The following is a 23,845-nucleotide window of genomic DNA, read 5'->3' on the forward strand; positions in this document are numbered from 1 at the left end:
TTTAGTAGAGACGGGGTTTCACCATGTTGACCAGGATGGTCTCGATCTCTGACCTCGTGATCCACCTGCCTCGGCCTCCCAAAGTGCTGGGATTACAGGCTTGAGCCACCGCGCCCGGCCCTGTGGCTTTTCTAAGACTGGGTTTAGGACAGAATCAGCAGCCCTAAACAGTAGCCATTTGTAAAGGCTTTCTAACAACTGGGGAAAGGTTCATGATGCAAGATGAGTAAAAAGCAAGATACAAAACTGCATGCAATATAATTTCAATTGTGTGTATATAATAAGTGTGTGTACACTTAAAAGGAAAACATGCTTATATGCCAAAATGTCAGTGCCTATAATTATTTCTGGGTTGGGGAATTATAGGTGATTTTTATTTTCTTCATTATAAATTTTCTGTGTGTTCCAAATTCTGCCCCTCCAACTTTTTTTCAGTTAGTGTGTATTTTTTTTAGCCAGGAATTCCGTTTTTTAAAAATAAATTATTGTTTTCAACCTTTTAGGTTATTAGAGATGTTTTCAAATGTCTCTGTATTTAATTTGCTCTGTGAGCTCATCCTTTTAGATCAGTCTGCATTTTTTTTTAACCAGCATGCTGTTTTACTTAAAGATTTGAACCCATATGTGAGTTTGGGTCCCATCTTTTTTCTAATGCTTTCCTAAAATCTAGTTTTAATTTTTATTATGAAAACATTTCTAACATACAGAAGTAGAAAGAATAGTATAAGGAGCCCGTATACCTACTCTGTAGATTTAACAGTTATTCACATTTTATCAGATTTGCCTTATTCATTTTGCTAAAGTGTATTTTAAAATAAATTACACACACCTTGACATTAAATTCCTAAATATATGTATCTCTAAAAAATTAGCTTTACCTACTAGCTAAAACCCTTCACACATTTGACATGATGAACTGTAATTTTTAAGACTGTTACTTAAAAAACATCTGCTAATGTTTTTCTCTTCTGTTCTTCAATCTTCCAAACCAGGATTCTGGGTTTCCACCGAGCCCCCTTGGTGGTTGGCAGATTTGTCAACCTTCGGACAGAGATCAAACCTGTTGCCACGGAGCAGCTGTTGAGCACCTTCCTAACTGTAGGTAAGAAGACCGTAGAGGCCATTTAGATAGGGGAATGATTAATCAATTAAAATGGGGCATTGTTGAGCAAGCTGGCTCATGACTTTTAGGAATTGAAGAACTCAAGGGAATACAAAAGCAAATCTGAGAACAGCTCTCAGGTTATTGGGGAAAATGAATGTAAAGGAGATGGCAGGAAATTGAAATTTTCCTGTGTACTCTTGTGTCTGTCACATAGGAAGTGAGGTCATTTAGTGATAGTGAAAGCAGGTGATTATTTCCTCCTTCTTTCTCTTAGAGCTATTAATAAGTCTCAAACTCAGAATCTGGCCTAAATTGGTTATTGTTTGTATATCATTGGCTCAGCTGTTTTTACATATACTTATGTTTTCTTGGGAACTGTCTCCTGTCTCCTTGAAATTGAGGAAATCTTAAGGCACCTCTTTAGGAGGTCCAGAAATTCTTTTGTACGGTTGTATTTGGACCTGGAAGATCAGCAGGCCTACTACTTCCTTAAGGGTTAGCCTATAACTCATTGTGCCTGGAACTGGTTATATTGCCCCCGCCTCTGTTTTCCATTATCTTAACTCTGAGGTAAGAGATCTGAGCTAAAATTCTCACTCCTATTCTCCTTGTGAGCAAGGTAAGAATGGGAAGAATTCAGAAGTGCTGTAGTTTCTTGTTTCCACCTCTTCACCTTGACTCTTTTTCAGTGATGCAGTGCTCTGCATTAGGGCATGACTGTTGAAACAGACATTACAGAATGAACTTCACCTTGCTTTTTGTTAGAGGGAGTCGATTTACATTTAAAATGAGGAAAAAAATAACAAGTCAAATTCATCATTCAGAATTTCAACTTACAAGGCTTGGGCTGTACTTTTCTTACAGATAACCAAAAGCATACAGTGTTAAATATTGTATCAGATATTTGTTTGTGTCAGATACTTTCTAATCACCTTTGGTTGTTCAGTTTTATGCTCAGCAAACATGAATGAATTCCTGATGGGTGCTGGGATTGAGGGAAAGAGGTCGAGAAGAATAAGCCAAGGTGCCTGCTCTTCAAAGGCTCACAGAAGGTTAACTCATACATTGTACAAAGTGTGGGGAAGGAAGAGGCAGAAGGTTTGTAGAGGAGGTTATTAACACTTGAACTGAGTATTGAAGAAGTAGTATGATTTACCAAGGCAGCAAAGAGAAAAGGGCATTGGCAAAATAACAGAAATATTAATAGGAACAAGAGCATAAAGACTGGAAAGAAATAGGGCAGGTAGAGCTATTTGGCTGGAGGTAAAATTTTTAATAATCATCTGACCTTAACCTTATTGTTACTGTGTTTTTAAGACTTCATTGTTTTTAGAGCAGTTTTAGGTTTACAGCAAAACTGAGAGGAAGGGTCAGAGATTTCCCAAATAACCCCTGCCCCACACATACATAGTCTCCCCCACTATCAACATCCCACATCACAGTGGTACAGTTGTTCGAATTGATGAGCCCACATTGACACATCATAATCACCCAGAGTCCATGGTCTACATTAGAGTTCTCTCTTGTGTTGCACATTCTGTGGGTTTGGACAAATATATAATGACATGTATACATCATTATAGTATCACACAGAGTATTTTCACTGGTCTAAAAATCCTCTGTGTTCCACCTGTTCATCATTCTCCATCCCTCTCCAGTCCCCATGCAACCACTGATCATTTTACTGCCTGTATAATTTTTCCTTTTCCAGAATGCTACATAGTTGAATCACAGTATATAGCTTTTTTAGAATGGCTTCTTAGTAATATACATTTAAGGTTTCTCCATGTCTTCTCATGGCTTGTTTTCTCATTTCTTGTTATTGCTGACTAACGTTCTGTTGTCTGATGTACCACAGTCTGATATTCCATTTACCTATTGAATGGAATCTTGGTTGCTTTCATGTTTGGGCAATTGTGAGTAAAGCTCCTATAAACATCTGTGTATAGCTTTTTGTTTTGACGTTAAGTTTTCAGATTTTTTGGGGGTAAATACCAAGGAGTATGATTTCTGCATCATATGGTAAGTGTACATTTGGCTTTGTAAGAAACTGCCAAACTGTCTTCCAGAGTGGCTGTACCATTTGCATTCCCACCAGCAAGGAGTCAGAGTTCCTGTTCCTCCTCATCCTTGGCAGCATCTGATGTCATATTTTAGATTTTGACCATTCTAGTAGGTGTATCTCATTGTTTTAGTTTGCATCTTGGTGATGACATATAATGTAGAGCATCTTTTCATATGTTTATCTGCCTTCCGTGTACCTTGTTGAGGTGTCCGTTAAGGTCTTTGGCTCATATTTAAGTTAGGTTAGTTGTTTTCTTACTGTCAAGTTTTAGGAGTTCTTTGTATAATATGGCTAACAGTCCTTTGTCAGATGTGTCTTTTGAAAGCATTTTCTCCAGCTGGATGCAGCAGCTCATGCCTGTAATCCCAGCACTTTGGGAAGCCAAGGTGGGCAGATCACCTGAAGTCTGGAGTTCGAGACCAGACTGGCCAACATGGCAAAACCCTGACTCTACTAAAAACACACAAATTAGCTAGGCATGGTGGCACATACCTGTAATCCCAGCTACTTGGGAGGCTGAGGCAGAATTGCTTGAACCCAGGAGCTGGAGGTTGCAGTGAGCTGAGATCACGCCACTGCACTGCAGCCAGGGCAACAGAACAAGACAAAAAAGAAAAAACAGAAAACATTTTCTTCAAATGTATAACTTGTCGTTTCATTCTCTTGATGCAGTTTTTAAATGTATTATTAAGTTGGTATAGTAATATTAAGTTGGTATATAATACAAGAATAACTAAATTCTATGTAGCACCAGCAACCTACCCAAATATGTTCACACTGTCACTTTATCAGATCCTCTTGACAATAGCATGCAGTAAGTAGTAGAGGTGTTACTCGCATTTTGTACCTGAGAATGAAGGCTTAGAAGTGTCTAATGACTTTCCCAAAATCTCAAAGCTACTAATTGTTAGCCAGGATCCAAACCCAGATTTTAAGACTCTAAATCTTTCATTAGCTTATAGTCTTGTATATTTATTTATTCAGTACAACTTTATTTCACTTATGTTTGACAGGCGCTGAGGTAGGTGCTGAATAGCAAAACCGAATGACCTTTTTATCTTCAAGGATCTTTGTCTAATGCGGGAACCAGACAAGTACAAATGACTGTGGAGGGTGGGGGTGGGGGTTAGGGAGGAACAGGGAGGTGGCCTAGAAGTTATGGCCAAGGTGATAGTTAATTGGTGAAGGTGATATTTTAACCAAGACTTAAAGGGAAAATAGCAGTCTATCAGGTAGATACAGTGGGAAAGAACATGTTAGGTTTGTGTTTAACATTTTTTGTGCTATAGATACCTTTGGCAGTCTGGAGAAGCTTATGGATCCTTTCTGAAAATAAAGGTTTTAAATACATACATAAATTAAAATACATAGACTTATAAATGAAACCAATAATATTGAAGTATAATTTCAGTATCAAAAATTATAAAAAGCAAATTTGGATACAGTAGTATGTGCTTTGTTATTTAAGATGTTAAATAAGATCTAGCACAGATTAGTCACTGTGATTTCAAACTATAATTATAAATAGTATTTTGAGATGATCTGCAACAATGCTAGTATGATATGAAAAATCTGTGATTTCTTGTAGAGACAAAGTCACAGGTAATGCATATGTGATAGTTTGCTCCCTACCATCATAATGGAAGGAAATGCTAAGTTTTAGTAGAGGTTAGTGAAAATAAAGATGTAATTTTGTTCCCATCCAGCTCACAGGCCCTATGAGTTGACCCCGTTCCAGATAGAGGACAGAGCATGGACAAGGATGATGAGCAGTGAAAGAAGAGCAGCAAGTTCAGGAGGCTGTGCCATTTAACTAAGGAAAGGGTGTGTGGGGCTGGCCAGTGAGGAAGACATCTGGTCAGGACAGTGTCACTGAAGGGCCTGTGTACCATGCTTGGGAGTCGAGACTTTCCCTTTAGGCACTAAAAAGCTATTAAAAGAGTTTGAATGTGGAAAAATCAGATTTGAATTTCAAGAATGAATTGTGGCAGCATTGTCAAGGGTGCATTGGGAAGGGGAGAATCAAGAGCTGAGAGCACTCTGGGACTGTTGTGAATTCCTATGTAATAAGAGACAGAACTAAAGCTGGGACAGGGAATAGAAAGATTTAAGAGCTATTCAAGAATTGGAATGGAAAGAATTTGGTGAACATTTGGGCTGGGAGAGCAACTGAGAGAGAAGAAAAAATTAAGAATGACTCGTAGGTTTCTGGATTGAATGACAGGTCATTAGAGGAGCTGTTGCCGGGCGCGGTGGCTCAAGCCTGTAATCCCAGCACTGTGGGAGGCCGAGGCGGGTGGATCACGAGGTCAAGAGATCGAGACCATCCTGGTCAACACGGTGAAACCCCATCTCTACTAAAACTACAAAAAATTAGCTGGGCATGGTGGCGCGTGCCTGTAATCCCAGCTACTCAGGAGGCTGAGGCAGGAGAATTGCCTGAACCCAGGAGGCGGAGGTTGCGGTGAGCCGAGATCGCGCCATTGCACTCCAGCCTGGGTAACAAGAGCGAAACTCCGTCTCAAAAAAAAAAAAAAAAAAAAAATAGAGGAGCTGTTAACTATTTTAGAAATGTACAGAGAGGAGCATATTTAGGGAGGTGGAGCAGAGAAAAATAATGAATTTAATTTTGGATATTTTGTTTCCTTGACAGGAACATCCAGGAGTAAGGGTAGACTAATCATTTAGGAGCTAAAGATTACAGTTGAAGAGAAAAGGCTTGGCTGAAGCCATGTTATTGTCACAGTCGGTAGTTCACCCAAGGAGAGCATGGAGAGTGAGGTGATCAGAAAACCAGTTTTTAGAAGTTTGGTAATCTGGGAAGTAGAGGTTCAGAGCCTCAGTTCATGGCACTGAAATGGGGATAGTGAACTCTGGAAAGGTAGATTAAACCATGTTATTAAAATAAGTAACTGGTGTCAATTTGTCTCTGACAGTACGTCAGGCACTGTGCTAAGCATTGCCATAGATTGCCTCATTTCCTCTTCACAACTTGGAGGTGGAGGAGGTACTGTTGTTGTCTCCATTTTACAGAAGATGCATAGAAAGACTAAATTACATGCCCAGAGTCTTGCAGTCTCATGATTAGTCTATATGTTAACTCCAGGAACCTGACCCCAAACCCCACATTCTCCCTTCCAATGATGAAGATTCTTTTTTTTTTTTTTTTCTGTTCCCTAGAGGCAGATACGCCAATGATGAAGATTCTTATTTACCAAACTCAAGAGTTTGGATTTTATCCTGTAGGAAACAGGTTTTCTACACCAAGCAGTATTTTGTTTGGGGGCTTTAAATTTTTTTTTGAATCAGTAATGGAGTCACACAATTCAAAATTCAGGGAAATTCAGGCTGGGCGAGGTGGCTCACACCTGTAATCCCGGCACTTTTGGAGGCTGACACCAGGGGATCATAAGAGGCCAGGAGTTCAAGACCAGCCTGACCAATATTGTGAAACCTCATCTCTACTAAAAATACAAAAATTAGCCAGGTGTGGTGGTGCATGTCTATAATCCCAGCTACCTGGGAGGCTGAGGCAGGAGAATCACTTGAACCCAGGAGGCGGAGGTTGCAGTGAGCTGAGATCATGCCAAAAAAATAAAAAATGGGTGACAGAGCAAGAGTCCGTCTTAAAAAAAAAAAAAAAAAGTTTCTGTTAAATTCAGTTTCTCATCTGTCCAGTTCCCTCCCCTTTCTCCAAGTGGCAACCTCTAATTAGCAGTTTCCTTATGTCTTGTCTTTTTTTTTTTTTTTTTTTTTTTTTTTTTTTTTTTTTTTGAGATGCAGTCTTACTCCGTCACCCAGGCAGGCTGGAGTGCAATGGTGCCGTCTTGGCTCGCTGCAACCTCTGCCTCCCGGGTTCAAGCCATTCTCCTGTCTCAGCCTCCGGAGTAGCTGGGATTACAGGTACAACACCACCATGACTGGCTAATTTTTGTATATTTAGTAAAGATGGAGTTTCACCACGTTGGCCAGGCTGGTCTCAAATGCTTGATCTCGTCGTCTGCCTGCCTCGACCTCCCAAAGTGCTGGGAGTACAGGTGTGAGACAACACGCCTAGCCTCCTTATGTCTTTTTGTATGAAATGTGAAGATATACTTTTATTTATCTCTACCATTTTATACAATATATGGCATACTTTGCATTCTTTCACATCTTACTCTTTTTACGTAATATATCCTAGAAATCTGTATCACATACAAAGAGCTTCATTCTTTTGTTTTACCCACTGTAAAGTGTTCCATTATTTGAGTCTCCCATAATTCATATAACCAGAATTTTATTGGACTTACATGTTGTTCCAGGATTTTTTTTTTTTTCACTTTTTTTTTTTTTTTTAAATGGGGTTTCACCATGATGGCCAGGCTGGTCTTGAACTCCTGACCTCAGGTGATCCACCCACCTCAGCCTCCCAAAATGCTAGGATTACAGGCATGAGCCATCGCGCCCGGCTCAGTATTTTGTTTTTACAACCAGTGTTGCCCAGAGTTACCTTGTATATATGTCCCCTGGGCTGTAGAACAGTACCAGTCTGTAGCATGAGTAGGAACCAGGCCGCACAGCAGAAGGTGGGGGGTGAGCAAGCAGTACCGCCTCAGCAACACCTCCTTGTCAGATCGGTGGCAGCATTAGATTCTCATAGGAGCAAAAACCCTATTGTGAACTGCGCACGTGAAGGATCTAGGCTGCGCATTCCTTGTTAGAATCTAATGCCTGATGATCTGATGTGGCCAGTTTCATCCCGAAACCATTCCCACCCAGCCCCAACCCCTGTCTGTGGAAAACTGTCTTCCACAAAACCAGTCCCTGGTGCCAAAAAGGTTGGGCACCACTGATACATGTTATTTCACACATAAGCAATATTTCTAGAAAGGGAGTGCTAGGTCAAAGGGCACATGCATTTCAAATTTTGGTAAGTGTGGCCACATTATCCTATATTGATGTTTAACCAGTTTATATTCCCATAGAAATATGAGAGTGACTCTCCTAGCTTCACCAACAATATTTTACTAAACTTTTGATTTTATGTACTTCATATGTAGCATCTTTTTGTTTGAGAGCTGTTTGTATTTTATGTTAACTGTCTTTGCATATTTGCTCATTTTCTGCTGTGTCATTGGTCTTATTGATGTATAGGAGTTTATCCCTAAGGAGAATATAAATATAGTCTTTTGTGACATGAGATGTAAATTTTCTTTCTCAAAAAATTTTTTTTTTTTGAGATGGTGTTTTGTTCTGTCACCCAGGCTGGAGTGCAGTGGCACAATCTCGGCTCACTGCAACTTTTGCTTCCCAGGTTCCAGCAATCCTCCTGCCTCACCCTCCCAAGTAGTTGGAATTACAGGTACACACCACTACTCCCGGATAATTTTTGTATTTTTAGTAGAGATGGGGTTTTGCCATGTTGGACAGACTGGTCTTGAACTCCTGACCTCAAGTGATCAGGAATTCACTTATTATAATAGTTGCCAAATGGTGATTTTTTTTTTTTTAATGCTCTCTCTCAGTAGTATCATCAAATGATGATTTTTGGATTTTTATTTTTTTTGAAACAGGGTCTCACTCTGTCACCCAGGCTGGTGTGCAGTGGCACAATCATGGCTCACTGTAGCCTCAACCTCCTGGTCTCAAACAATCCTCCTACCTCAGCCTCCTGAGCGCTTGGACTACAGGTGTGCACCACCATGTCCGGACAATGTTTTTATTTTTATAGAGACAAAGTTTCATTGTGTTGTCCATGCTGGTCTCATTCCTGGGCTCAAGTGATCCTTCTCCTGAAGTGCTGGGATTACAGATGTGAGCCACAGTTCCTAGCCACCAAATGATGATTTTTTTCATTCTGTCATTGCCTCTAGATGTATTGGTTATCATTCTGTTGAAGGGTACAACTCTCCCGCCTCCACATATTCATTTACTTGTTTATGTCACCATGAACTCACTATGATCTACAATTTATTACCATTATAATTATTTGGATGCTTAAACTGTTCCACATTTGGCCAGTGGGAACCCCTACAAACTAGCTCCTGTGTCATTTTGGAATGGTCTCATCATTCTCCAAGCACTTCCTTGCAACTGATATAACACTGTTCCAGGCTCATCTTGTACTTTCCCTAACCCAGACCTGAAGTCAGCTGTTTCTTCAAGGAACCCTAGTTCCTTTTAATGTGATATTAAAATGGTATTTAGAAACTAATATGTGGGCTCTAGGTGTGCTCGTTACTTCCTGGGTGTCATTGTTTCCACGTTCTATTGAAGGACAGAGGTGGGAAATATATGTATGTGTATGTATATGTGCACGTACATACATAAAGATACACTTGTATCTTTTTCTGTATCTGTGTGTATTAAAACCATCAATGCAAACTAGTATTTCCAATTCTAATTTACCACTGCAGGATTTATCCTGGCTTTTTCTCTTTGTGTATGTTTAACTCTCTTCTCCACTGGTGAGAAGCCTGGTTCCTGGTACACTCAGTCTGTCTACTTGTTTCTCAACTTTCCCCCTTCCTCTATCCCTATGCCTCTATGTAACTAAACTCTTGGCCACACTTGGCCTAGTATATGACCTCTTTTGCCCTCCCCTGGGCACTCTGGTCAAGATCTCAGCCCTAATGAAGAAGAGAAGTACATTGCTTTCCTTTAATTAAAGTGAGTTCAGGCTGGGCACGGTGGCTCACACTTGTAATCCCACAACTTTGGGAGGCTGAGGTGGGCAGATCACCTGAGGTCAGAACTTTGCTACCAGCCTGTCTCTACTAAAAATTAGCCAGGCGTGGTGGCACACACCTGTAATACCAGCTACTCAGGAGGCTGAGGCAGAAGAATCACTTGAACCTGGGAGGTGGAGGTTGCAGTGAGCTGAGATCATGCCACTGCACTCCAGACTGGGCAACAGAGCAAGACTAAGTCTCCGAAAAAAATAAAATAGTGAGTTTAGCGGCTGGACATGGTGGCTCACGCATATAACCCCAGCATTTTGAGAGGCTGAGGTGGGCAGATCACTTGAGTCCAGGAGTTTGAGACCAGCCTGGCCAACATGGCGAAACCCCATCTCTACCAGAAAAATACAAAAATTAGCTAGGTGTGGAGGGATGTATCTATAGTCCCAGCTACTCAAGAGGCTGAGATGGAAGGATGCCTTGAGCCCCGGAGGCAGAGGTTGCAGTGAGCTGAGATCACGCACTGCACTCCCGCTTGAATGACAAAGCCAGACCCTGTCTCAAAACAACAACAAGAACAAAACAAACAAAAGTGAATTCAGAAAGATACTGATGATGGTAGTTGACGCCAGAGAGACTGGGTAGAAAGAACACAGGAGGCAAGAGCAACTTACTTTTGGGTGTATATCCTTTTGTCCTTTTTGAATTTTTTTTATACCATGTGATTTTTTATTATATTATCTATACAAGAAAATAAATGTTTAAAATATAGTAAGTTCAGGGTCTTTGTTTTCACCACGCGTATTTACTTAACTCCTCTGTTCTACATTATTTGGGAGAGAATTTGGAGTCTTCATTATTTCCTTAAGTGTATTTGGCTCCTTTCTGTCCCGTAGGAAACAATACTTGTTTTTATGGGAAGTGCTATTACTGCCGAGAAACAGAACCTGCTTGTGCTGATGGAGACACAATGGAGGGATCTGTCACACTTTGGCTTCCAGATGTGTGGCCTCTGCAGAAACACCGTCACCCGTGGGGCAGGACTTACCGAGAAGGCAAATTGGCCAGGTAAATGACCTTATGAGCCATTACTTAATTCTCCCCTGTGCCTAGCCAGGTGCCAACTCTGTATAGGATATAGCAGTTCTGTCCAAGAGTAAAAAGAACTGTGGAGTCAGGGGCAAACCCAGTAGGTAGGAACTCTATCTTTTCTTTGTGTGTAACAGTGCCAGGTACAGTGTTGACACTCAGTGCTGGTGATGCTGCTTGTCTCCAGGTGGGAGTATGATGAGAGCTACTGTGATGCTGTGAAGAAAACGTCCCCTTATGACTCTGGCCCACGCCTCTTGGACATCATTGACACAGCTGTCTTTGATTACCTGATTGGCAATGCTGACCGCCATCACTATGAGAGCTTTCAAGATGATGAGGGCGCTAGTATGCTCATCCTTCTTGATAATGCCAAAAGGTGAGACCAGCAGGACTGTCCTTGTCAGGGAGGGGTTTCTGTGTATGAAAGAAGGGCTTTTTCCAGAGCATCCTGGAAAACATCCAGAACACCATTGATAGATGGCGTCCTTCTTTTTTCCACCTGAAGTCTTTGCTCTTGGTACCTATCCTTCTCCCTACTCTCAGGGATCTCAGTACTTCAAAAGCTGGAAAGGTGATTCTTTCCAAGGAGTCTAAGACTCTGTGAGCCTCTTCTCAGACAACTGGAAACCAAGGTCATTCATTTGTTACTACCTACATCATTCTTTCTTGGCTATGATATTTGATGTTTAGAAGCTTGAGAGATACAGATGTAATGGAGTGTGGAATTTCTTATTAAATTTATTCAAACGTTCATACAATTCAAAAATTAATTTATCTGATAGGATGTCTTGCTATTTTTATTTTAGTCTCGGCCATACTTCTGCTATCATGGGAAGAAGAGCAGTTGCCTAGTGTGGTTTTGATATATAAAGATGCTACTTTTATCTTGAATAAGAAAAGTATATTCATTTTGAATAAATAGAATGTCCTTATTTTTTTAGGCCTGAGCTATTTGGAGAGCACATCATATTTCCATTTCGCACTCTGCATTCTCCATGGTAGCCAGTTTAATGCCACACATTTTTTTTTTTTATATGGAGTCTTGCTCTGTCGCCCAGGCTGGAGTGCAGTGGCACGATCTCAGCTCACTACAACCTCTGCCTCCCAGGTTCAAGTGACTCTCCAGCCTCAGCCTCCTGAGTAGTTGGGGCTACAGGCACCCACTAATTTTGTGTTTTTAGTAGAGATGGGGTTTCACCATGTTGGCCAGTCTGGTCTTGAACTCCTGACCTCAAGAAATTCATTCACCTCAGCCTCCCAAAGTGCTGGGATTATAGGCGTAGTGTCACACTTTTAGTTACTTTTAATAAATATTTGCTAAATAAAATGCTTACTTGGAGTCTAGAATTTTCCAGGCCCTAGGTCACTACTGTTAACTCATTGGTTGTTGGAAATAAGCTGAAATAAGCTAAGACATGGCTCTTCAGCAAAGAGTGCTTAGGCAGCACTTGCTAATGATGCCACCATCTTTTTTGTTTGTTTGTTTGTTTTGTTTTAGATGGAGTCTTGCTCTGTCCCCCAGGCTAAAGTGCGATGGTACTATCTCAGCTCACTGTAACCTCTGCCTCTTGGGCTCAAAATGATTCTCCTGCCTCAGCCTCCCGAGTAGCTGGGGTTAGAGGTGCCCGCCACTGTGCCTGGCTAATATTTGTATTTTTAGTAGAGATGGGGTTTCACCATTTTGGCCAGGCTGGTCTCAAACTGCTGACCCTTGTGATCCACCTGCCTCAGTCTCCCAAAGTGCTGGGATTACAGGTGTAAGCCACCATGCCCAGCCAATGCCACCATCTTACACTGAACATCAGGTGCCTTGTGCTTCATGAAAGATGGTGATGGCCACAGAAAATGAAAGACCAGAAAACACTGCCCCTCTCTCTACCCCACTACGGCAAAGCACATAGCACTCATACTGTGATACATATGATATTTGATATTTGGTGTATATCAAAATAGTTGCTTTGTCCATTCGGGCTGCTATAACAAAATACCTTAGACTGGGTAATTCATAAGCATCAGAAATGTATTGCATACAGTTTTGGAGACTGGGAACTCCAAGATCAAGGTGCCAGCAGATTCAGTGTCTGGTCAGGGCCTGATCCTCAGATGGTGCCTTCTATGTGTCCTCATATGACAGAAGAGGTGCACATGCTCCCTCTGGCCTCTTTTATAAGGGCACTAATGCTGTTCATGTGGGCTCTTCCCTCATAACTTAATCATCTCCCAAAGGCCCTACCTCTTAATACTGTTGCACTGGGGATTACACAAACATTCAGACGATAGCAGTTTCTTTTGCCTTGTATTACTGGAGGACCTACACTGTACTAAGGCTACCAGACTCCAGCTGTTAAGGTGAGCCTCTGGTAACAAAGTGAAAGGTTGACAGTTTTCCAGAATCAGTTCTTCTTTTCTAACTCTGAATTGCTGCTTAGGTAATTTTTGCATCTGCTGTGAGTCAGTTTCCTCAGCCTCTGAACAGTTTTTCCAATTTGAATCTGTATATATACTTACTTGTAGGGAATAGGATATTGCTAATTTGGGAGTAGAACAAGTGTGACCTTCTTTTTACAAGTAATGGTCTTCTGCTTGTTTATGGGAATCTAATATAAATGGCCTTTATTTCTCTCCCTACTCCTTAAAACCTTTTCAGCCTTAGGGGCCTTCAAGTTCTCCCTTGGTCTGTGAACTCCACACTATGTTTACCATAGTTATGCTCCAGCACCTTGTAATATCTTGGCAGGAAAAGGTCCCTTGTAAATGAGTATATTTGTTTTCAGATATTTTAGTACGAGCTGTTAGGCATCCTGTGTCTAATTGGACATGCCCTGCTTCTTTTCAATTTAAGTGATTTGAGCTGCTGGAGCGTGAAATTGTCTAGGATCACATTTGAGTTTCATATAGAATTTGCTCTTACTTTGATGCTAAGAAGAGAATGGTACTTCCACCTAATTCACTAAGTTTTAATTTAATTTTCAGCTTTGGGAACCCCTCGCTGGATGAAAGAAGCATTCTTGCCCCTCTCTATCAGTGTTGCATGTAAGTTATGTATAGCAAATACATGTGCCTGCATTGCCTTCCTTCCCAGGCTCAGGTAACAGTACATCATTTTCTTGGCCCTCAGACTTCCTGAAACCTGAGCAGTGCTTTTCAAACATTTCCAACCTAGAACCTCTGGAGATCCTGAAATGGGATATCAGGGAAAGGTAAAGGCAGTGAACCCAAAGGTGAACCCAAAGCTCAGAATTAATCTCAAATTTTATATGAATAGAAGGTTGTATGTATTCAGTAATACATGTCTGTGTTTGGTTTAATATCAGAATATAATCACCCATACTCCCCAGCCCACCACCAAAATAAAATTGAATAAAAACTGTATCCCTGGTTACTATACCTGGTTCCCTTGTGGTTTCAAGTCCTCTCACTTACCCATCACAGACCACTTGGGGTTTGCATATCTCAGTTTGAAATTATCTAAACCAAAAGTAACTTTTTCCATAAATAATAATTGATTTTGGCCAGGCACACAGTGGCTCACACCTGTAATCCCAGCACTTTGGGAGGCCAAGGCAGGTGAATCACCTGAGGCCAGGAGTTTGAGACCAGCCTGGCTAACATGGTGAAACCCCATCTCTACTAAAAATACGAAAAATTAGCTGGGTGTGGTGGTGGGTACCTGTAATCTCAGCTACTTGGGAGGCTGAGACAGGAAAAGTGCTTGAACCCAGGAGGCAGAGGTTGCAGTGAGCCAAGATCGTGCTATTGCACTCCAGCCTGGTGGACAGAGCAAGAATCTGTCTCAAAAAAATAAATAATAAATAATAATTGAATTTTTTCTTTTTTTTTTTTCTTTTCATTTTTTTTTTTTTAAAAGACAGAGTTTCACCATGTTGGTTGGGCTGGTCTTGAACTCCTGACCTCAGGTGATCCGCCCGCCTTGGCCTCCAAAGTGCTTGGATTACAGGCGTGAGCCACCGTGCCTGGCCTATTAATTGAATGTTTTATAAAACTCTATATTAGAGAATAGAGATATTGAAAAGTGAGTCAAGAAAATAACATAAAGTCTAAGAAGCTTCTTTTCATCATTCCTGATATAATTTTATTATTTTATTATTATTTTTTAAAATTTGAGACAGGGTCTTGCTCTGTCACCCAGACTGGAGTGCAGTGGCACAATCTCGGCTCACTGCAACCTCTGCCTCCCGGGTTTAAGCAGTTCTCTGCCTCAGCTTCCCAAGTAGCTGGGATTCCAGGCACCCACCACCACGCCTGGCTAATTCTTTTATTTTTAGTAGAGATGGGGTTTCACCATCTTGGCCAGGCTGGTCTCGAACTCCTTGACCTTGTGATCTGCCCACCTCAGCCCCCCAAAGTGTTGGGATAATAGGTGCGAGCCACAGCACCCAACGCAATATAAAGAATTATTAAATTCCGATAACAGGAGTTACTACTATAAAAGAAAACTAGGGCTGAGGGAGAGTACCCAAGGAAGGACAAACTTGGAAGGGGACCTCCTCCCAATGACTAGAGTTTGGACTTCAGTGGAGAAGGTTTAGCTCAGCCCACTGGATAGCAGAGAAGTTTGCTAGTTTACAAGTGCTGAGCAAGCCAGAAGCAATTCTCCAGGGTGCAGGCAGGGTATAGGCAAGCCACAGCTGGTGTCATGACATGCGGAGGAGAGAGGAAGTCCAGTAAGAACCTTCTGTGCCGCAGGTGAGGCACACGAGTGGGCTTTCAGAGGGATTTGGGGCCAGGGTGAACAGGTGGCCTTTAAAGCTCTGGTTTCCATGTTGAGAGGGCCTCAGGAGAGTTATCTCCAGGCCAGGCTAAGTTGTCAGGTCACCAAGGACCCACATCTTCTGGGAATGTGGCTAGACAGGGGTTCACTGGATGACCTGTCTGCCTCCCCAGCACCACTGTGGACCCACAGAAGCATTCGGAGAGCCCCTTCGTCCTGCAGTGTCCCCCTAGCGCCCTCTAGTGAGAAAGCTTTAGGGGAAAGATGCTCAAAGGAATCCTGTCCATTGTAGCAGAGCACATTTTGGTTTTTGTTTGCTTGTTTTTGTTTTGTTTTGTTGAGACGGAGTCTCACTTTGTTGCCCAGGCGGGAGTGCAGTGGCAGTAGTGCAACCTCTGCCTCCTGGGTTCAAGCCATTCTCCTGCCTCAGCCTCCTGAATAGCTGGGCTTATAGGTGCCTACCACCACGCCTGGCTAATTTTTCGTATATTTAGTAGAGACAGGGTTTCATCGTGTTGGCCAGGCTGATCTCAAACTCCTGACCTCAGGTGATCAGCCCACCTTGGCTTCCCAAAACACTGGGATTACAGGCGTGAGTCACAGTGCCCGGCCAGTGAGCATATTTTGAAGAGTAAATTTGGAGCTGAGAGGAAGTAATGTGATAACTTAGTCTTGCACACGAAGCTCTGATTCTCTGGGCATTTGTAATATATTTCAGAATAAAAAATAACTGTACTCCATCTGTGCCTGTTTGTCCCTTTCATGCATGCTTTATGCAAGTCTTCCTTACCTTTTAAATTGTTGCACAACAGGCTGCCTTTTACAGAATCAGGCATTTCTGCATACCCAGTAATTCCTACTTTGCCCACAGAGAGCTAAGAACTTTTCTTCTCAGATAAATAAAGGATACTCTGTGGTTGGTGTCTTAGTTTGTTTTGTGCGGCTATAACAGGATACTACAGACTGGGTAATTTATTTTATTTTTTTGAGATGGAGTCTTGCTTTGTCGCCCAGGCTGGAGTGCAATGGTGTAATTTCAACTCACTGCAACTTCTGCCTCCCAGGTTCAAGTGATTCTTGTGTCTCAGCCTCCCAAGTAGCTGGGATTATGGGCATGCACCACCATGCCCAGGTAATTTTTGGATTTTTAGTAGAGTTAGGGCTTCACCATGTTGCCCAGGCGGGTCTTGCACTCCTGACCTCAGATGATCTGCCTGCTTGGGGCTACCAGAGTGCCAGGATCACAGGCATGAGCTACTGCACCATGCCAGACTGTCATTTATAAGGAACAGAAATTTATTAGCTCACAGTTCTGGAGGCTGGAACGTTTCAGTGTCACGGTGCCAGCATCTGACAAGGGCCTTCTTGCTGCCTTATCATGTCACATGGCAAAAGGTAAAAGGGCAAGGAGAGAAGGCAAGAAGGGGCCAAACTTGCCTTTTCTTTTTTGAGACGGAGTCTCGCTCTGTTGCCCCTGGCTGGAGTACGATGGCGTGATCTTCACTCACTGCAACCTCCACCTCCCAGGTTCAAGCAATTCTTGTGCCTCAGCCGCCACAAGTAGCTGAGATTACACACATGCACCACCATGCCCAGCTAATTTTTGTATTTTTAGTAGAGGAGGGGTTTCACCATGTTAGCCAGGCTGGTCTCGAACTCCCAACCTCAGGTGATCTGCCTGCCTTGGCCTCCCAAAGTGTTGGGATTATAGGTGTAAGCCACTGTGCCTGGCCTCGAACTTGCCTTTTCATAATAGCATTAGTTCCACCCATGAGGGCAGAGCCCTCATGGCCTAATGACCTCTTAAAGACTCTACCTTGGTACAGTAGAGTTACAGTTACAGTAGCAATTTCAACATGAATTTTGGAGGGGACAGACATTGAAATGGTAGCAGTTGGTGAAATAATTAAGGCAGATAGGTATCCTTAAAATAATTTTTTCCTAGTAAAAATTTTTTTAGACTTCAGAAACATATGAAGGAAGCTTGTTGTACCCATTAACGTCTAAGGATACGTCTTCTTACTAACTTTGTAGTGTACTTCATTCTAATCCTGTGTGTGTGTATTTTGTTTTCCTACAGATTTGAAGTAAAATAGGTTTTTCCTCCAACTTTTTCCCCCTACCCAGCATCATATCATAGGCATTTTCCCATTCCACTAAATTTTCAAAATAGTTTTTAATGGCTGCATGGTATTCCTTTCAGTGAATGAACCATCATTTAACTATTTCCCAATCATTGGACATTCAGATTGTTTAACATTTTTCCTGTTATAAACAGCACTGCAGTGAACATGTATGTAAATCTCTGTATATTTCTGATTAGTTACCCAGAAACAATATCAAAACATGGTAATGTAGGCCGGGTGTGGTGGCTCACGCCTGTAATCCCAACACTTTGGGAGGCCAAGGCAGGTAGATCCGAGAGTCAGGACTTCAAGACAAGCCTGGACAAGATGGTGAAACCCCGTCTCTACTACAAATACAAAACTTTGAGACGGGTGTGGTGGCAGGTGCCTGGAATCCCAGCTACTCAGGAGACTGAGGCAGAGAATTGCTTGAACCTGGGAGGCGGAGGGGACGACAGAGCGAGACTCTGTCTCAAAAAAAAAAAAACAACATCATGATAATGTGGCTTACTTACTATGTAGGGGTAATTCTAAGACAAAAACGATTTAGTTAGAGTATTTTACCTAATTATTTTTTTACTTTTGTCTGCCTAGCAGGCTTTCAACTCCGTTTGATAATGAGAGGTTTTATGTACCTTGTTCTATAACTTTTCTTCCAGCATTCGGGTTTCTACCTGGAACAGACTGAACTACCTAAAGAATGGTGTGCTAAAGTCTGCCTTAAAATCTGCCATGGCCCATGACCCCATCTCCCCAGTGCTCTCTGATCCTCATCTGGACGCTGTGGACCAGCGGCTCCTGAGTGTCCTGGTCACCGTGAAGCAGTGCACTGACCAGTTCGGGATGGACACTGTACTGGTGGAAGACAGGATGCCTCTCTCACACTTGTAATTCTCAACACAAAATAAGTGAAACTGCTTTTTACAAACATAGAGAAACAGCACAATCAATTCCAAAAGGTATGAGATAGATTGGAAATGGCCAGCAGCAAGTTCTGGTGACGGGAGACAGGGTGGCCTTGGATGTCTTTGGTGTTTTCTGTAGTGGAAACTAAAGCAAAGACTACAAGTTTCAGAGCATGGAGACATTCCTGCTGAATCGCCTTCTGACTTCCTCGGCAATTGCCCATTGTAGCAGTGGGCATCATAGTTGGTCAGTCTTAATTCCCATGCCAAAGGACAAACAGAGGTGTGACATTTGGAAGGATGAATGCCGGGACTGGCTCTGGAGCATGTGTTTGAGTTGAACCTTGCAGTCTTTTCTCCACACCTGTGGATTTTGTGGAAACACTTTGCAATCTCGTGTGTCTTTGTTTTTTTTTTTTTTTTAACCAGAGCTAGTTAAATCTGGAATGCTTACTGCCTCCTCGAGAGTGGCAGCAAATAAAACCTTGCATTCCATCAAGCCAAAATACCACACTCTGTTGGAGGAGATACATGTTTAGGATAGAATTGGAGGGAAGGACAAAAACAGGAAGATGTTTGGGCTTCTAAGCCATTGGGTAGTATTGTTTTGATGATCTTAGAGGAGGGAAGAAAGGAGAGTCACTTCGTAGAAGCAATTGGGGAGATGACTGAACTGTTGAAAAACAGGTTCCTTTGTATTTAGGTCTTAAGCTATGTAAAAAGGAAAAAACGACTTTACACCTAAGTAAATTCTGCATTCTCCAGTTGTGTCCCAATTAACCAAAAAGTTGTTTCTAGAGAAAATACTATTACCTTCTAAGCATGATTTTCTTATGGAGACTAATTCTTCCCCCTTTTGCCTAAAGCAGTCCTTTCCAAATTAACAAAGCAAACTGAATAATACCTTGAATAACAGGTGGCCTGTGGTCTCTGCCATCCTCATTTCTCTTCTGAAATGAATTTCGACCTCCGCCTTTAAGGCATTTTGTCACTGAAGCTGCTGTTCGCCAGAGATCTGCAACCTTTTTATCCCTAATGAGAAAGGAACACGCCTACAAGTGAGAGTGTATACCTTACTGGTGGCTGGACTTATCTTGTGATTTTGGAAGACTGGAAACAAAGATTTTAAGCCACCTTTTTTTTTGAGACCAAGTCTTGCTCTGTCACTCAGGCTGAAGTGCAGTGGCACAATCTCAGCTCACTGGAACCTCCACCTCCTGGGTTCAAGTGATTCTTTTGTCTCAGCCTCCATAGTAGCTGGGATTACAGGAGCCCACCACCATGCCCAGCTAATTTTTATATTTTTAGTAGAGACAGGGTTTTACCATGTTGGCTAGGCTGATCTCGAACTCCTGAGCTCAGGTGATCCACCCTCTTGGCCTCCGAAAGTGCTGGGATTACAGGCATGAGCCACCATGCCGGGCGAAGATTTTAAGTCTTCTGAACCTTGAAGTTGAGGAGGTTAAAAGGAAGAGCCTTAAGATTTGATTTATGGCAAATCCTAATTCCATCATTCAGCCTTGTTTGGAGTTTTGAACCCATGACGTTGGATTATGCTTCTTCTCTTAGCACTCTCAAATTTCAGGTTGCTGAAACACAGCTTTAGTTTTGTGTTCTGGCAAAGTGATCTCAACATGTAAGTAGTTGCAGTAAAATATGGGGCAAAGGAAGACAGGCTTGACGTGCCCACTCACCTGTGGACTCAGAGCTGTGTGCTTTGCTCCTGCATCTTGTCGAGGTGCTGTTCCAGCTTTGCATTTCTGTCAAGCAGAGGCGAATATTTAAACAGTGCGGTTGACTGCATTTAATGCCAGCCATTGGAAACTAGTTTTAGGCAACTAGTCTTTCAAAAACGGCTTTAGAATTTATGCCCAATTTTCTTGCATTGCAAGATAACTGAGTAACCTGTAACTATTTTAAAACGGCATGAAATTAGGAAACTTTTATATATTTTATATATATTTTTAGATGGACAGAACAATGGCCTGAGTTATAAAAAGGGTATTGAATTTAAGAAGACAGAGACTAGTACAAAACACAGAATTAGTGTTGACCAAAGGAGGCATTGATTTCAGTGTTAAGGCTACTCACTGTTGTGTGTCCAGGGAAATTCACAGCTCATTATGAGAATACCTTGTTAGTGCTCACTCATGAGCTTCCAGGAGCCAGCTGGGAGGAGACAATAGGAAGAGGTGTCAGCTTTGTTCTCCCTGTAAATGTTATGGATTTGTGGACTTTCAAATACGTGACACCTTTAGTATGTCACACTGAAATGAGTGAGAAGTCTTCTCAAACTGGGAAGTTCGTAGCATTGAAGGCAGAAGATTCTGCTAAGGAAAAAAGCAGGCAGAAAATAAAATGTCTCATCCTTTCTTCAAAGCATTTGCACAAAATTTATCATTTCATTTTATTCCCACCTATTTTAAAACTCGTGATCTTAAAAGGCATTCTGATCTATAAATTTAGAATTTTCATCCATAAAATTTAGAATTCTAATTCATAAAGTTAGAATTAAGCTAATAGAATGGTGTCACATGGCACTGAGAATATAAATTTTTGTTCTAAGTCAGAATTGGAGTAAGCTGGAAAAGCATGGTTAGGCAAATCTTGGGGAAAACCAGCCATAAAGTTACAGCTCTAAACTTCAAACTGTTTGAAAGAAGAGGAAGGGGCCAGTCATAGTGGCTCACGCCTGTAATCCCACCACTTTGGGAGGCCGAGGCAGGCGGATCACCTGAGGCCAGGAGTTCAAGACCAGCCTGGCCAACACGGTAAAACCCTGTCTCTACTAAAAATGCAAAAATTGGCCGGTGCAATGGTGTACACCTGTAGTCCCAGCTACTCGGGAGGCTGAGGCAAGAGAATCGCTTGACCCGGGAGGTGGAGGTTGCAGTGAGCCAAGATCTGCCACTGAACTGCAGCTTGGGCAACTTTTTTAGACTCTGTCTTAAAAAAAAAAAAAAAAAAGAGGTAGATGCTTTTTTTTAGGTTTTGTAACACTGTCTTCTTTATAGTTTATTTATTAGAATCTAAGGCTGTTATAGTCAAGTTGTTGCAGGGTTTGGGTCTGCTCTAAGTTAGGTATGCCTACCAAACATCCAAAGGTAGATGTGGAGACATTTTAATACTACAAAACTAGGAAAATAGAACTCATGGCCATTTCCTGCCCTCCTCCCACTTGTTAAAACTGTTTATTCTGAAGTTTGAGTGGCTAATTTGAGTATAAAGGTTTTGTTATAAAACTGTTCTTTATTATGAGGCTCCATTGTGAGTTTGGGGGAGGTGTAAATAATTTTCTGTGTCAAACAAATTCATAGGATCTGATTTGCTCAGAGTATTATCCAAGAATGTATTAATAAGGCATTGCTCCCTGTTTGCACTCAGGGTTAATATGTCAAATGAAATTTAGGAAGGAAATGGAAGAATTCAGGTACATTAATTGCATATTATTTTTGGAAAGATGAATCTTATATGTGGCAATTTTTCAATGTCACCTGAAGCCCACACTTTTTTCCAAAGAAATCCATCTTTTTTTCTTAAAAAAGAAAATGCTCTTGCCTCCCCTTCCTATCTGCCGTATTTCTTCAGTCTTTCTTCTCCATCACCGTGTATTCTTTGACCAGTGAATGACCCACATCTCAAAGATGGTAAAACAGCATCGTTGGTAAGCTATCTTACATGCCTCATCCTGTGAGTTTGAGCTTCAGGAAACGTGAGTTTTAAAGGTATATGTAATGTATATAGTCGTATATGTATTCTAGCAAGAAAAACATATTTATTTTGACAAAGGGGAACAGCGACTTACATTGCTGAGGGACTTGCAGCTAGTGAAAGATTCTCAGTCTCTGAGAGTGGACCCTAATTAACATAAAGCCCATTCATTCAGCAAATGCCTACTGAGCAGCTCTAGTGGGCCAGCACAGGCCAGGCACACTAGTGAGCCAGGCACACCTGGCCTCCTGAAACTCATTCTACAGGGGAAGGCCAGCTTTTTCCCTTCCATTCCTCAAGTCTGGGTGGTGACAAGGTAGGGGCTGGGTACTGGACTACCACAGGTTTTTAGGAACCAAGGTGTTTCTCATAAACACAAAATGTTGGGTGAAACTGGGAACAACTTACTGGAAAGCTAATTTATTTGCTTAAATGGAAGGTGTAGGAGCCACTGCCCTCTCTTTTGATCTGCCAAGGATTTCCTCTCAGAGCTGTTGCACAGACAGAGATCGTACTTGGTAAGATATCAAACAGGACAGATATGCATCTAAATTTCCAATGTGTTCTGTGGGTTTCAATTCCGAAAAAAGAAAATGAATAAAGATTTTAATAAATACTGATGTCTGATCTTCTTATTTTCTTTCCCCCTTTGGGATATTTCCAGTGCTTCCTATTTCAGTTTCCTTCCTGTTTTGTTAGGGGACAGAAGATTACATCTTTTGTACTCAAACTTCCACAGGAACTGTTTCACAGTATCTGGTGGATAAGATCTTTACATTTCCTCACCTGTCTTCCAGCAGTTCATACTAGATTGTAACTGTACCAACGTTTTCCATGGGATCATTCTTAGGTGCTTTTCAAGTTAAAAATACTTAACTCCATTTTTACAGCTTCCTTAGAGGTAAAGAATTATGAATCCTGGCCGGGCGCTGTGGCTCAAGCCTGTAATCTCAGCACTTCGGGAGGCCGAGGCGGGTGGATCACGAGGTCAAGAGATCGAGACCATCCTGGTCAACATGGTGAAACCCCGTCTCTCCTAAAAATACAAAAAATTAGCTGGGCATGGTGGCGCGTGCCTGTAATCCCAGCTACTCAGGAGGCTGAGGCAGGAGAATTGCCTGAACCCAGGAGGCGGAGGTTGCGGTGAGCTGAGATCGCGCCATTGCACTCCAACCTGGGTAACAAGAGCAAAACTCTGTCTCAAAAAAAAAAAAAAAACAAAAAACTGATACTTAGCAGCCTTCATTTTGTAAAATAGGTAGGAATGGTCATAACCACTGGATTTCCATGGGCAGGGTTTTGTAAGGTAAGTTGCAGTAAAAGCCCCAAGGAATAATGGTATTAAATCACAATTTGTGAGAAAGATGTTTGGTCTGTCATCAGTAGATCTTTGGGCCAGTGTGCTTTGAGCTGTGGTTACCCCTGAGATGATAGTGACTGTCTTTTCCCT

General features: G+C 41.8%; 1 protein-coding gene across 2 annotated transcripts in view; it reads left to right on the plus strand.

Annotated features, from left to right (window-relative positions):
• The window catches only part of FAM20B (FAM20B glycosaminoglycan xylosylkinase), a 50,889-nt gene extending 27,874 nt beyond the window's left edge, over window positions 1-23,015 (plus strand). For both annotated transcript variants that reach the window (XM_037737048.1, XM_017524420.2), the window contains exons 4-8: window positions 993-1,102; window positions 10,726-10,897; window positions 11,106-11,297; window positions 13,895-13,954; window positions 18,439-23,015. In XM_037737048.1, the coding sequence (XP_037592976.1) occupies window positions 993-1,102; window positions 10,726-10,897; window positions 11,106-11,297; window positions 13,895-13,954; window positions 18,439-18,670 (766 nt within the window). In that variant the 3' untranslated portion in view covers window positions 18,671-23,015. The remainder of the gene's footprint in view (window positions 1-992; window positions 1,103-10,725; window positions 10,898-11,105; window positions 11,298-13,894; window positions 13,955-18,438) is intronic.
• Window positions 23,016-23,845: the final 830 nt, after the last annotated feature.

Source organism: Cebus imitator, unplaced genomic scaffold (genome assembly GCF_001604975.1).
Source record: "Cebus imitator isolate Cc_AM_T3 unplaced genomic scaffold, Cebus_imitator-1.0 Scaffold33, whole genome shotgun sequence".
NCBI lineage: Eukaryota > Metazoa > Chordata > Mammalia > Primates > Cebidae > Cebus > Cebus imitator.